Here is a 15,209-nt window from a genome sequence, read left to right on the forward strand (position 1 = left end):
GTAGCCCATGTGAAGGCCTTCCCACCACTTATGTTCAAAGAACCTTTTTCTATTGGGTGAATTTCATCTTATGTATTTGTAGGGCTACACACATCCCAAGAGAGAGTACACATACTGCCAAAATCAGGCTCCATGATCCAAGAACTCTTTTGTTTCTCAGGCCAATTAGCTTGTCTGAATTTAGCTCTCTCAAATTAACAAGCTCTCACTGCTACCATATGAGAAATCAACCAACATCAGCACATTCCTAGATTTTAGGAAGAGAGGAGATCATTATGATCATCTAGTCCAGGGGTAGGCAACCTGTGGCACGCAAGCTGATTTTCAGTGGCACTCACGCTGTCTGGTCCTGGCCACCGGTCCAGGGGCTCTGCATTTTAATTTAATTTTAAATTAATCTTCTTAAAAATTTTAAAAACCTTATTTACTTTACATACAACACTAGTTTAGTTATATATCATAGACCAGTGGTTCCCAGACTTGTTCCGCCGCTTGTGCAGGAAAAGCCCCTGGCAGGCCGGGCCAGTTTGTTTACCTGCCACGTCCGTGGGTTCGGCTGATCACGGCTCCCAGTGGCCGCAGTTTGCTGCTCCGGGCCAATGGGAGCTGCTGGAAGCGGTGTGGGCCGAGGGACAGACTGACCGCCGCTTCTAGAAGCTCCCATTGGTCTGGAGCAGCGAACCACGTCCAATGGGAGCCGCGATCGGCCGAACCCGCGGATGCGGCAGGTAAACAAACCGGCCCGGCCTGCCAGGGGCTTTCCCTGCACAAGCAGCAGAACAAGTTTGGGAACTACTGTTATAGACTTATAGAAAGAGGCCTTCTAAAAACGTAAAAATGTATTACTGGCATGCGAAACCTTAAATCAGAGTGAATAAATGAAGACTCGGCACACCACTTCTGAAAGTTGCCAACCCCTGCTCTAATCTGACACTCCACATAACACAGGCCAAAAATTTCACCCATCAAATCATGTATCTAGCTCAGAGTTTCTGGTTGAGCTATAACATATATTAGAAAATCATTCAATCTTTATTTAAAGAGTTCAAGTGATGGAAAATCCACGAAATCCAGAGGCAAGCTGTTCCAATGATACTTACTCTCACTGTTAATGTATATTTTATTTTGTCTGACTTTATCTAGCTTCAACTTCCAGCCACTGGATCTCATTGTCCCTTTATTTGTTAAAGAACCCTTTGCTATCAGAAATCTTCTCCCCATGTAGTACTTCTAGACCTCTCTTAACATTCTCTTTGATAAGCTAAATAAATTGAGCTTCTTAAATCTCTCACTGTAAGGCAGGTTTTCCCAAACTCAATCATATTTGTAACTTTTTCCTTAACCCTTTCTTCAGTTTTAAATGTGGACAAGCAAAGGAAGTATGAAGTCAAATCATAAACTGGACACAAAAAGACATTCTCCTATGCCTACAGCATCAGTACAGGCTGTTACACTCTTTGTTAAATGAGTAATTAAACAAGCTAATAAAGCAGTCTGCAAAAGAATGCAGGATAGAATCAGAATCTGGCATAGGGTGACCAGATCACCCAAGTCAAATATCGGGACGCGGGGGGGGAGGGGCGGGGGGGATTGACACTGGGGGGGGCATGGCAAAAAAAAAACAAAACAAAACAAAAAAACACCCTTCCTCCACAAGCGCTGGAGGGAGGCCCGGGAGACGCAGGGGAAGTGCGGGGCCAGGGTGAGTAAGAGTCCGGCCTGGCCCCGAGCAGGCAGGACTCAGTTGGGTGGTAGGGAGGGGGTGGGGGGGAGGCCCGCGGAGCCAGGCGGCGGCTGTTCTCCCCCCCGGGCAGCGGGACTTGGGAGCAGCGGTGCTGCAGCTCCCACTGCTGCGGGGGGAGGAAGCGGCCATGGCGCTCGGCAGCTGCGGCTCTGGCGCCCGGGCCTGAACCCCCCGAGCCGGGGCCTGCTGCGGGGACCCAGCAGCGCACACGCTGCACCCAGCCCCTGGCCAGTCATGTCTGGGCTGCTGCCCAGCTGGTACTATCCCGTGGCAGCCCCGGAGTGGGGGCAGCAGGCCCCAGCACCCCCGTCCTGCTCGGGTCCCACAGGGGAACCAACGGTGCTGGGCTGCCGATGCCTCCGCCACGGGGCCGCCGCGGGATTGCACCAGCTGGGCAGCAGCCCAGATGCAACTGGCCAGGGGCTAGGCGCAGCCTGCGCGCTGCTGGGTCCCCGCAGCAGCCTCGGGGGGGATCGGGGGCGCCAGAGCCGCAGCCGCCGAGCGCCATGGCAGCTTCCTCCCCCCGCGGCAGTGGGAGCTGCAGCAGCGGCTGCTCCCGAGTCCCGCTGCCCAGGGAGGGAGAACAGCTGCCGCCTGGCCCCGCGGGCCGCCCCCATCCTCTCCCTACCACCCAACTGAGTCCTGCCTGCTCGGGGCCAGGCCGGACTCTCACTCACCCTGGCCCCGCGCTTCCCCTGCGTCTCCCGGGCCTCCCTCCAGTGCTTGCGGAGGGAGGAGGAATGGTGAGCCTGGGGAAGAGGCGGGGATTCGGGAAGGGAGCCAATCGGGGGAGGAGGGGGGGGGGGGGGGGGGGGGGGGTGTGTGTGCGAGCACTTCCGGGCTCCAGGTTCCGGCGCATTTCCTTGTTTGTCCAGTGTCCCGACCGCACATCGGTAGGGACGCGGGACAAACAAGGAAATATCGGGACAGTCCCGATAAAATCGGGACGTCTGGTCACCCTAATCTGGCACCTGGTCTACACCTAAAAATTAGATCAATCTAGCTACATTTCTCAGGGCTGTGAAAAATGTCAAGCCCTGTGTGACATTATTAGGTCAGCCTAACCGCCATTGTGGATGCAGCTAGGTCAATGGAAGAATTCTTCTGTCGACTTAGCTACCATCTCTCAAGGTTGTGGATTTACTACAGCAACAGAAATACCCCTTCTGTTGTTGTAGCAGCAAATGTCTACACTACAGCAGCATAGGTGCAGCACTGTAGTGCTTGTAGTGTAGATATACCCTGGGGCCATGGCTTCCCAAAGCTCTGCCACTTGTCCTAAAGAAGCAGCAAATCTGCTAGAAGAAATTTTTTTATACCTTACTCTTTCGGCATCCTGCCTTCCAGAAAAACTTTGATCACAATGGATCTGATTTTCAAAATGTCAGTTTGCCTGTAGACTCAGGATTTACCTGGTTTATAGATTGTGTAGGTTTTAAATGCTAAGCTGATATCAGCATTCTTGAGAATATTCATCAAGGTGTGAGGAGTTTCTTTGATCCACTGCTTACGTGGTTTATCTTCACTGTATTTTATAACACAGCCACCTAGTAAAAACATCATTAGCAAATCATTGACCATTAGCAAATCATACCCTGAAATATACTATCTACATAAGAAACCATTAATAAAATGAACTATAGAGATATCTACTAGAGAAATAACAGAGAGCTGTGGTCTGGAGGTTTGAGCTTGTAGCATTATTGCCCAGCTCCCCAAACACATAGACACTTATTTAGTTGGTGAACTGATGCTGATTGTGTCAGCACTAGAGCAGAATGAGAGTACTGAAGGCAGCAAGAGACTCTGGATTCTGTCAGGAAGCCAGCAGAAGCCAGGACCAAGTGTAGAGGCATAGCACCTCTGCCTGGATATCATGTGCCTTTATGAATCTCATAGGATGGAGCCCAGGGGGCCAGTTCTGCAGAAGAAAAACTCACTCCTACAGCAGAAATCAACGGAAATACAAGTCCAAACATGTTTAGTTTCCATTCCATGGCCTGGTGTATCATCTGTTCCCCCAACTTTTGGAATTTTCTGACCATTAATATTTTGATTTTGTAATCAAATACTAATGCTAGTTTTCACATGTATTTATAATATACATTTATCTCATAATAATTATTATAGTCCTATAAGCATGAACAAGGCATCCATTACTGCAGTATGTGGGTGCACTGTACAAGGTAATATCTGCACATTTTTCAGTAAAGGATCTGTGCTAAAGTGTTCCTATTGAGAGTTGTTATCACAGCAGGACATAGAAAAAGAGAGTCTCTGAGATACAGTAATTAGAGCCTAGGCCATTTAAGCCTTTGTCAATAGTAATCAGCACTTGAATTACCAGCACCTTAGTTGAAACAGCACAGAAGGTGAAGCACAATGTGATATGCTCCCACCAGCCTGCTCTACTCAAAAGATGGGAAGCTGAATTCTGCATCAGCTGAATCTTATAAGTAGCTCTCAAGGTTAGCTCAATGTAGAGCATGTTAAAGTGATTTAGCCTCTTGTAACAGGGACATAACGGTGGTAAAGGCACAATCTCTTGGTCAAACAGAGATGATGACCATTTTGCTGTCAACACTGCTTTAACCACTTGTGGCTCTTTCCAACACTGCTGGCATCTATTTCAGAATTTCAAAATCACACCTTAAAAATCAGACACCTATTCTCTTCTGCATTGTTTACTACTTCAAACCCTTATTGGTATGGTGGTTTTTGTAATTATTAGATATTCCTTGCATAGTGCTGTCATTTTCTAAAAAATCATTTTTTTTACAACACCATTAAGAAGTCTGCACATTTCTTGTATGAAAAACAAATAAAAGTCAACTGTAAATACATTTAGCCTGATCTTACTTTCATCCTCCTCAGCTGTAAAACTGGAAGAAAGTAAGGATGCATTTTCCAGGACATTTACCACTGTATTGGACACTCCCCTTTCCCAATGTCTTCTGTGGGGACTTGGCAAATTTGCATTCTTTGGGGGGACTTCACAGTTTTCTGATGAAACTGGCATGAAAAAGAAAGTTGATTACTAGCTTCTAACACATTTCTATGCTCAAACAAAATACTATAATGAGCAATAAAGTACTCTAGCAACACTGAGATTGGGCACTATGGATAAAAAATTGGACTTAATGGAAGTGGGTGCAACTCCAAATTGGTCCCATGTGTTGGTTTATTTTTATTACATCAATTGTTTTCAAACAACCTGCTTTTCTAACATGGTGGGCAAGACTTGAATCTGAAATATACAATAATAATCACTGTATCTCAAAAAGTTTGCATGCAAGTGTACTGGCACCTTTTTCTGTAATTACAGTGTTGTGTACTCCATGTTTTTAAGTTAAAGATTTAGCTGTATGTACAGCAGATCAGCATCATTATAAATAAGAGAACGCATAAGCCTTAGAATTCAATATACATTACCCTCTTCACCAGTGCCCTTTTGCTTCAGTGTCCTCTCACTCAAGCGCTTGGTAATGTTCTCCAGTTCTGAATTGCTACCTGTACTACTTTGATCTCCACATTGCTTTAAAAGGTACAAGGACAGCATTAATCATTACTTGTATTGTTAAAGCAATTAAACAATAATCCTTGCAAGTCTTTTTTTGGTACATTTTGGACAAAAATACTAGTTAAGTATTTTAAAGTTAATACCACCGACACCAAACCAGCAATTGCACTGCACTTCCTATACCCCATTTCATACTGTATGTCCCTTCTTGACAGAGAGTCAGGATTTCTGACACCAAGCACAAGTTTAATTATGTACGGCTATCCATCTTTTATTTTTTTTAAGCAGAAGCGATAGAATGGGGAATGAATAGGTGCAGCTGGATTGGATGAATGAATAGGAATTGAGCTGGAGAACAACAAGGTGCACCCAAACAGGAAACTCCCAGATTGACAGGTCCATTAAGAAACTCAGCCAGGCAAAGGAAATGAGCCCTATTGGCAACATGTCTCTTCTCTATTTTGAAAAATATAGTCATTGGGGATGGTGTAGGCTCTGCTAAAATTTGCTCAGAAGTGATCTTTCAGTCATTTATAACTTAATTAATTTAACTACCCTCACCCCAAATCAAGCATGGGCACTAGTTCTCAGTGAGGACTATGTCCAGGCCAAACTGTTTCTGCTGTGGCTTGTTCAATGTTTTTGTTTTTAAAACAAATGGACATGTGTATTTTTAGCCACTGTCCCATAACTCAAACAACTGGAGGGATTTATCTGGAGTACTGTGTCCAGTTTTGGGCCCCACACTATAAGAAGGATGTGGAAAAATTGGAAAGAGTCCAGCGGAGGGCAACAAAAATGATTAGGGGGCTGGAGCACATGACTTAGAGGAGAGGCTGAGGGAACTAGGATTGTTTAGTCTGCAGAAGAGAAGAGTGAGGGGGGATTTGATAGCAGCCTTCAACTACCTGAAGGGGGGTTCCAAATAGGATAGAGCGAGGCTGTTCTCAGTGGTGGCAGATGACAGAACAAGAAGCAAGAGTCTCAAGTTGCAGTGGGCGAGATCTAGGTTGGATATTAGGAAACACTTTTTCACTAGGAGGGTGGTGAAGCACTGAAATGGGTTACCTAAGGAGGTGGTGGAATCTCCATCCTTAGAGGTTTTTAAGGTCAGGCTTGACAAAGTCCTCGCTGGGATAATTTAGTTGGGAATTGGTCCTGCTTTGAGCAGGGGGTTGGACTAGATGACCTCCTGAGGTCCCTTCCAACCCTGATAGTCTATGATTCTATGATTTTCAATAAAACTAAAACAAAATCCACCTCTGGGCAGGGACTAAACATGGAAAACACAAGACCCTAAGCCAAAATTTCAGAAAGCCACAAGGATATGAAGCTGAGATTATATCAGAAAATGTTGCAATTTTAACTGTAGCAGATGTGGACAATACCTACTATAACAGATATGTGGGTGACATGTTTATATAAATACCACCACAATTCACTTCATTGCTGATCTAGCGGCCTATGGATTATTAATGAATACAGTAACTAGTCTGCAACAACAATTTGCTATATGTTATTTTAAAAAATAGAGATTATATTTTTATTCATATTTGAGTACTTACCCCATTATTAGAACGTCCACCTGTTCTGACAGCACCTGCTAAATTAATGGACATGTTCAAAAATTAAATTCATATTTGAAGTAAGCAGCTGGAGTAAAGTGGTGCTCATGAAGGTAAGAAATTAACACCAATGAGCCAGGCATTTTGAAGGAAAATTCTGTGACAGCATCTTCACTGCTCTGCCAATATACCTCAGTCCCATCTTGAGACACTTCTGCTATTCAATTCCCCTGAACCTCTCTCTGAAAAAAAGGAACTGTTGATTGTCTGTGATTATGCAGTGGGTAAATATCCCCAGGGGAGAAAACACACACACNACACACACACTTTAAACTAGGAAGGTATGCCAATAGGACAATTTACATGCTTGAAGTTATGCACATGAGCAGAAGGACTTCATTGAGCTGGAGCCTCAGACAAGACAGTGATACTATTATCCTTAAATTTATCACACAAAAGTAGAGTGCTGCTTACAAATAAAATATGTGGCACATAATCTTTTCCTTCTTGTGCTAAAAGATATCAGATAAATGTGTTCCTTATGGTAAAGGATAAAATTGTAGTTTGCAAAATCAAAGTACCTACTAAATTCTGCAAAGCTGAACTATACAGCATCCAAACAGGTTCAAGATTCCACATTTAAAAATAATTTCAACTTTTTTTGAAAACACAGAACTTTATTGTTAGATTCTAAGATACTGCATTTCATACTCACTTATTTTGATACATTTTTAATTCATTTATAAAATCATTCTGACAAAAAAATTACCTTTTATTCTTCCTAAATCACCTTTGTGTGTCTTTGTCTCCTTTAATATTTGTTCAAACTCAGCTGTCATCTGGAAATCATACACAAAGATTCTATGTAGTGTGCATATTTTAATGTTTTTTCAAATTACTCAACAAATTTTGTGTTAAAAATATAGTTTAAACAACAAGAACAAAAGCACCTTCTAGTTAGCAATAACTACCCACTATTGATTAAATCATAAATCAACACCAGTGTTTTTTAATTTTAAAAATCCCTCATCAAAACTCCACTTTTTTGAGAAGACTATACGTGTGTGCAGGGTTCTGCAGGTTTATATCGGTTCCATCACGTGGTCATTTTGGCCCAGATCCTTGAAGGTATTTAGGTGCCTAACTCCACTTGATTTCAATGGGAATTAGGTGCCTAACCACTTTGAGATCTGGGCCTTTGTGCTTTCTGAATTTGTCATCTTCATTAGTTTCCTAGACTGGACAGATACAGATTTTGTATAGTCCTAACCACATTACCACAATTCAACATAAGAACAGCAGCTCTTCTACAGTAATAGTTCTGATTTGTAAACCTATATTAACAGAGAATGGTGACACTCTTTAACACTCTTTAAGCAGGTTCCCAAATAGTAATTTTTCAGTAACATCAAGATATGGCAATATAGGTATTTGAATTAGCCTCTAAAATGTAGGCACTACTTTTAAATTCTGTTAATTGGAGACAAAATAAAAGTACACTATACCTCTGCTGGCAAACAATTTTTGATAAGTTTTGCTAAGCAACCTCTTGCAAGAATAGTACTGGCCGATGGACGGTTCTTGGGATTTCTCTTAAACATCTGTTTTATTAAATAATGAAGTTCGTAGGAGTAATGAGATGGAAGTGGATTGTAGGATCCTTTACATATCTTAAGGATGAGATGTTTCCAGCTATTGGCTTGAAACTAAATTTGAAAGAAAATAATTTTAAAGCCTTGAAAGCAAATATGAAGGGAAAGAAAAGCTGACATAACGTAAGAGCAATGTTAACGTTTATTTCTACAATAACACATATTTGTAACTGTATGCTATCTGTTGGGCCCACGAGTTTTGAAAACCTCAGGTCTCTACTGCTACTAAGGAAAGTATTTACCTTCCTGCCTTTTGTCACTTAAACAGCCATGAACACAGTGTTTTTGACAGTCAGTCAGTACTACCTTTGTAAGTAGTATTTCTGGTAATGATATAATAGTGACAGTTTATTCTTGACATTGCAACTGTAATCGTGGACATAAAGCCTTCTAGACAGGAAACTTCTAGGAACAAGAATATTTTGGGAGTTCCACTTTCAATCTACTGTATGTTCATGTCCCATATAATCTAATAAATCATCTGTATCTATACCAATGAAAATGAGGGACTATTAGCACTGCAACCTTCCCAAAATAGCTGAGGCAGGGCACAGTGGTAAAATGTATGGCATAGAATCACAGAATCATAGAAGATTAGGGTTGGAAGAGACCTCACAAGGTCATCTAGTCCTACCCCCTGCTCAAAGCACTCCATTTAGGAAGGAACAATCAGTTGCACACGTACTGGGATGTATTCATAGAATCATAGAATATTAGGGTTGGAAGAGACCTCAAGAGGTCATCTAGTCTAATCCCCTGCTCGAAGCAGGACCAACACCAACTAAATCATCCCAGCCAGGGATTTGTCAAGCCGGGCCTTAAAAACCTCTAAGAATGGAGATTCCACCACCTCCTAGGTAACCCATTTCAGTGCTTCACCACCCTCCTAGTGAAACAGTGTTTCCTAATATCCAACCTAGACCTCGCCCACTGCAACTTGAGACTCTTGCTTCTTGTTCTGTCATCTGCCACCACTGAGAACAGTCTAGCTCCATCCTATTTGGAACCCTCCTTCAGGTAGTTGAAGGCTGCTCCCCAAAGACAAAGTGCTCAGTTCCTTTGTCTTCTTAGGTGAAAAATAACTTGGAATTCTTTCCCACTCTCTCTTAAATAAGCCCAGTTTTCTCAGCCTCTCCTCATAAGTCATGTGCTCCAGCCCCATAATAATTTTTGTTGCCCTCCGCTGGACTCTCTCCAATTTGTTCACATCCCTTCTGTAGTGGGAGGACCAAAACTGGACACAATACTACAAGTGTGGCCTCACCAGTGCCGAATAGAGGGGAATAATCACTTCCCTCGATCTGCTGGCAATGCTCCTACTAATGCAGCCCAATATGCCATTAGCTTTCTTGTCAACAAGGGCACACTGTTGACTCATATCCAGCTTCTCGTCCACTTTCATCCCCAGACACCTGATATTCTACTCCTGAGCTTCTCTAGCAAAGGCTGCTTGCTGCAAATTGTGTATCAAATTTTTTTATGTTTGCAAATAGTATCTTGAGTGAGAACACCAAATTCATTTTCACTTTCAGACTTGAGCCAGAGTTTAATTTTTTGTCCGAGTTGAAAGGCTTGTGCTACCAACTGCAATTCCTTGGCTAAAAGTGCATTTTACACTTCCAGTCCTGTATTTAACATACAGCAAGTGTAAAACCAATATTGTAAGTAAAAAGGTGCATCAGGTGTATGATAGAGAATAAATAATTTTAATTCAAAGAAATATAATAATGCAACTGAGAAGTTTTCTCTGTGGACAGTGTTGGAGTACAAAAACTTCTTTTAGATGTTTCAAAATAAACAGCACTCAAGAATATTTTACATATGCCTGATTGTGTCAACATTAAAAGGAAAATAAAACTTGCTTAGAACAAACAATAGTAAATATAGAACGCTGCATTTAAAAAAAGAGGAACCTAACGGGAATTTTGAAAAGTGATGTTCCATGTGGGAAGCTGTAGGAGAGAGATCACCTAATTCAACATGGGAAGAAGTTACTCTCACATGTACAACTTATGCATAGATACATTTTATGTTCACTACTAGGCCTCCAAAAGAACAGGAAACAGCATAGGCAAAGTTCACTATCGCATCAGTGGCCTCTTCCTCACACAACTGAGATTACAATCAAACCACAAGAGTAAAGTTAGCCAATCAGTAAAGATTCAAGAGTCAACATGGCTTTTGTAAAGGAAAATCATACCTCACTAATCTATTAGAATTCTTTAAGGGTGCTGAAAAACATGTGGACAAAAGTATTTGGACTTTCAGAAAGCCTTTGACAGGGTCCCTCACCAAAGGCTCTTAAGCAAAGTAAGCTGTCATGGGATAAAAGGGAAGTGCCTCTCATGGATCAATAACTGGTTAAAAGATAGGAAACAAAGAGTAGGAATAAATGGTCAGTTTTCACAATGGAAAGAGGTAAACAGTGGGGTCCCCCAAGGATCTGTACTGGGACCTGTGCTGTTCAACATATTTGCAAGTGATCTGGAAGAGGGGATGAACTGTGATGTGGCAAAATTTGCAGATGATATAAAATTACTTTAAATAGTTAAGTCCAAAGCTGACTGTGAAGGTTACAAAGGGATCTGTGATGAAATAGGAATTTTCTGTAATATATTTTATGAATCTAAGACATGCCTCAGTCTCCCTCTGTATCTTGCACTGCTACCCAATGGATGCAAAAGGGTTAGCGGTGCTCCTGGAACAGCGCAGGAGAAAGGCGGTGTGTGTGTGTGTCATTTCGCTGCCTTGTGGAAGGAACAGAGTCATTAAAAAAAAACTGGGTGAAACCAACCCAAATCAACAGAGGCTCTAGCAAGACAAAGAGACTCTACAATGACTGAACAATCAAGACCTAACAGCAGGAAATCCCAGCAGGCAGGAGTTGTGAATTGAGATGAAGAACAATGCGTCAGTTGACTAGAAGAAGGGGAGCCCTTTTGGAGGGACTCGGGAGCCTGGACTAGGGGAGACAAAGGGGAACAGGAGGACAGAGCCAGAGATGGTGTCCATTAGCGCTTGGCTGGTTCATCACTTCACTGGCTTGGCTAGGATGGACTATGGCTTAACTTCTGCCTCTCTGTGCTAACCTACGGCTGTTCAGATTCTGTTTGCCAGGTGACTAATAAAAGGTTACCTTGTTTTAAAAGGTTGCCTGTGCTGCTGGAAGTACTTCCTGAGAGCATTGCGCCCTGAAGGGATACAGTACAAGCCTCCTACAGGAGTCTGGCTTGGCTGGATTCATTGTAGGGAGCCACAGAAAGAGACAGGAATCACCAGTGCCAAAGGCCCAGTCTTGGAGTCTCAGAGGTCACAGGCCTACCCCTGTGGAACTGTGTGAGTCCTTGGAGCCTGGCACACTAAAGGGGTCACTCCCAGGAGAATGGTTACCGGCCCAGGCACAGATCAAACCCGGTGACTCCATGACAGGACCTCACTAAACTGGGTGACCGGGCAACAAAATAGCAGATGAAATTCAATGCTGATGAACACAAAGTAATGTACACTGGGAAAATTAATCCTGACTATACATACAAAATGATGGGGTCTAAATTAGCTCTTACCACTCAAGAAAGATCTTGGAGTCTACATGGAGTTTGTAAACATCTGCTCAATATGTAGCGGCAATCAAAAAAGCTAACAGAATATTAGGAACCACTAAGAAAAGGATAGATGATAAAACAGAAAATATCATAATTCTACTATGTAAATCCACGATATGTTCACACCTTGAATACCGCATGCCGTTCTGGTCACCCCATCTCAAAAAAGTTGTATCAGAATTGGAAAAAGTGCAGAGGAGGGCAACAGAAATAATTAGGGGTATGGAACAACTTCCATATGAGGAGAGATTAAAAAAACCTGTGACTGTTCATCATAAAAAAGAGACAACTAAGGAGGGATATGCTAGAGGTTTATACAATCACAAATGGTACAGACAAAGTGAATATTTACCTCTTCACATAATGTAAGAACTAGAGATCACCTGGTGAAATTAATAGGGAGCAAGTTTAAAACAAACAAAAGAAGTACTTCTTCACACAACACACAGTCAGTCTGTGGAACACATTGCCACAGGATGTTGTGAAGACCAAAAGTATAACTGGGTTCAAAAAAGAATTAGCTGAGACTGGATGACAGGGATGGATCACTCGAAATTGCCCTATTCTGTTCATTCCCTCTAAAACATCTGGCACAGGCCACTATGAGAAAACAGGATACTGGGCTAGATGGACCATTGATCTGAACTTGTTTCACCATTCTTATGCAGTGAGTGTTTTGTTAAATATATATTAATTTTCTACTTGTTGCCTGTCATAATTAGTTTTTTAAAATGGAGTAAAACTCAGTGAGAAGAAAACACTTAGGAAACCTAGATGCGTAATTACCAGTTAATCCATCCAACTTATCTAACTGCTAATGAAATTTCAGAGTTCATTAGTACTTGAAAGTTTTTATTATATATATATATATACACACACACACACACACACACACACGCACACAATTAGAATTGCTTTGATACAAATAAGCACACTTACTGGATGTTTAAGAGTACAGAGCTCATATAAAATGCATCCCAGGGACCATATATCACTAGAAATATATATACAGAGAAGTCAAAATAAGAAGTAGTTAACCAACTATTACAATTCAATGTCACGTTTAGCAGAAGTTATGTTAATCATTCAAGTGTTCAACTATATGCAAATAAAAAAATACGTTTAACTTAAAATGAACAGAAATATTCACAGAATATAATATGATATAAAACTATGTGCGTGACCTTAACAGCATCCCAGTACAAGAGGGCAAGGGGCTCCCGGATATCTGATATAGGTTTAACCAGTTCAGTGTACCCCAATTTATTAACGTCACAAACTGTATCTGATGTGTGTCACCTAAGGTATTATTGGAAAACTAACAACACACTGATAATATTTTTGTGGGGCGTATGTACAGTAAATACTCAAGGGACATTACAAATATGAAGGAAACGAGGAACTAAAATGTATTTACCAGGCAAGTCTGCGGAGGGGGTAAATAGGTTACTCCCGGACAAAGGACAAACCAGGTGTCATCCAAGTTGATTAGCAATCACATGTTAAGAGACAATTCAATAGCACAGGGAAGGCAGGAACAGATCAATTTGCATTTTAGCAAACACCATGTAGGGGAAGAAACCAGCATGAAACTTCCTTCACCAGCAGACCCTATGTCTCCTTTCTCACAGCTTGAATGAACTTTATTTATTTATTTATTGGGGGAGGGGGGTTAACCTTCACAAGAATCTATGTCAAAGGTTCACTGGATTATAAGAGAGAGTGGGAAAGAATTCCAAGTTATTTTTCACCTAAGAAGACAAAGGAACTGAGCACTTTGTCTTTGGGGAGAGATCCTGACCAAGGATTGGGGGGAGGGACAGAGCCATATTGCTGGAACTAAGACTACAGGTTTGTTGTCTTAGTCTTTAGCAAGAGTTTTTCACTGTTATTTGCTTGTAACCATTCCTAACTCTATCCTTTATATTTGAATTCACTTAAAATCTTATCTCCTTTTGTTAATACATTTGTTTTACTTTTAATCTAAACCAACCCAGCTCTGTGTTTGAATTAAAGTGACTGTTATCACCAGTTAAAGTGACAAGCTGTGCATTTTGTCTCTTTAGAGGAGCAAACAAACCTTATTATTCCTCTGAACGGTTCAGGAAAGGGCTGGACATTGCCAAGCACACAGTTTGGGGAAAATCTGAGACTCAGAGTGTGTTGGAGTCACCTGGTTAGTGGTAACCAAAGCTGATGGATACCAGAGTGGGGCTGGGATGCAACAAGCAGACTACTGGAATTAGAGTGCTGAGCCAGAGATGCTTAACACAAAGACACTCAGTATGTTTGTCTGCTGGCTGTCGGTGTCCAGGCTGTGAGCTACAGCAGCAGAGAATTTAAGGCAACTAGAATTTCAGGGCAGGCAGTGACACAGCCACTTACTAGTCTGGACTACATCCTCCCAGAATAAGACTACGTGTTTATCTTTTTAGGTAATGAGAGTAAAGACTCTTGCTTACCCTACCTGATCAGGAAACAGACCAAGAAAACTCATCGATAAGTAGTGATAGCCAATCTACAGTGGGAGTTCATTTTTTGTTAGTAGCATTTTTCCTGACTGACTTTGTGCAGCAAAATTACTCACGCTCATTGTGGCACACACACTGCAGCCAGCATAGGCAGGCACTCTCCCACCAGACTGTTTCATAATACATCAGCCATTTGCAGCATTGCCAACTGTCACAAGTAGCAATTCTGACCACTGCTGGAGCTTATCTCAGGACAGCAGAAATCCCCCTTTAATTGGCTGCCTTCCCCATTTTCCCACCTCCTGGGGAAGAGCACTCAGTGAGGGTTGCTTCAGGAAACATGCAGAGTTCTCCCATCAAGAAGTCAACAACTGACACTATTCTCATAAGGGGAGGAGGGAGGAGCAGATAGAACCCGGAGGCTCAAGACAGTCCTGCTTCCCCCTCCCTCCCTGTGAAAAATAGATCCATCTGCTCTCTGTTCTTGACATGGGAAAAGAGATGGAAAGAACCATGGAGCTGCACCCCACACCCCCAGGCCTGGCAGAAGGGGCTTAAAAAAAAACGCTTGGAGCTGCAGAAGGAGCAGAGGTGCAATGAGAAGCAAATGGCAGATGTCTGGTCTGAAGAAGAAAAGCTGATGTGAGGACTGGGG

General features: G+C 42.3%; 1 protein-coding gene across 4 annotated transcripts in view; it reads right to left on the minus strand.

The window, feature by feature from the left end:
- Positions 1–15,209, minus strand: part of NEK3 (NIMA related kinase 3) — a 30,941-nt gene that overhangs the window by 4,970 nt on the left and 10,762 nt on the right. For 3 of the 4 annotated variants that reach the window (XM_034758548.1, XM_034758546.1, XM_034758547.1), the window contains 7 exons: positions 13,023–13,077; positions 8,335–8,535; positions 7,599–7,668; positions 6,830–6,867; positions 5,177–5,279; positions 4,604–4,756; positions 3,157–3,291 (listed from right to left, as the gene is read on the minus strand). In XM_034758548.1, the coding sequence (XP_034614439.1) occupies positions 3,157–3,291; positions 4,604–4,756; positions 5,177–5,279; positions 6,830–6,867; positions 7,599–7,668; positions 8,335–8,535; positions 13,023–13,077 (755 nt within the window). The remainder of the gene's footprint in view (positions 1–3,156; positions 3,292–4,603; positions 4,757–5,176; positions 5,280–6,829; positions 6,868–7,598; positions 7,669–8,334; positions 8,536–13,022; positions 13,078–15,209) is intronic. The other variant, XM_034758549.1, reaches the window with a different exon arrangement.

Source organism: Trachemys scripta, chromosome 1, assembly GCF_013100865.1.
Source record: "Trachemys scripta elegans isolate TJP31775 chromosome 1, CAS_Tse_1.0, whole genome shotgun sequence".
In the NCBI taxonomy this organism is placed as follows: Eukaryota; Metazoa; Chordata; order Testudines; family Emydidae; genus Trachemys; species Trachemys scripta.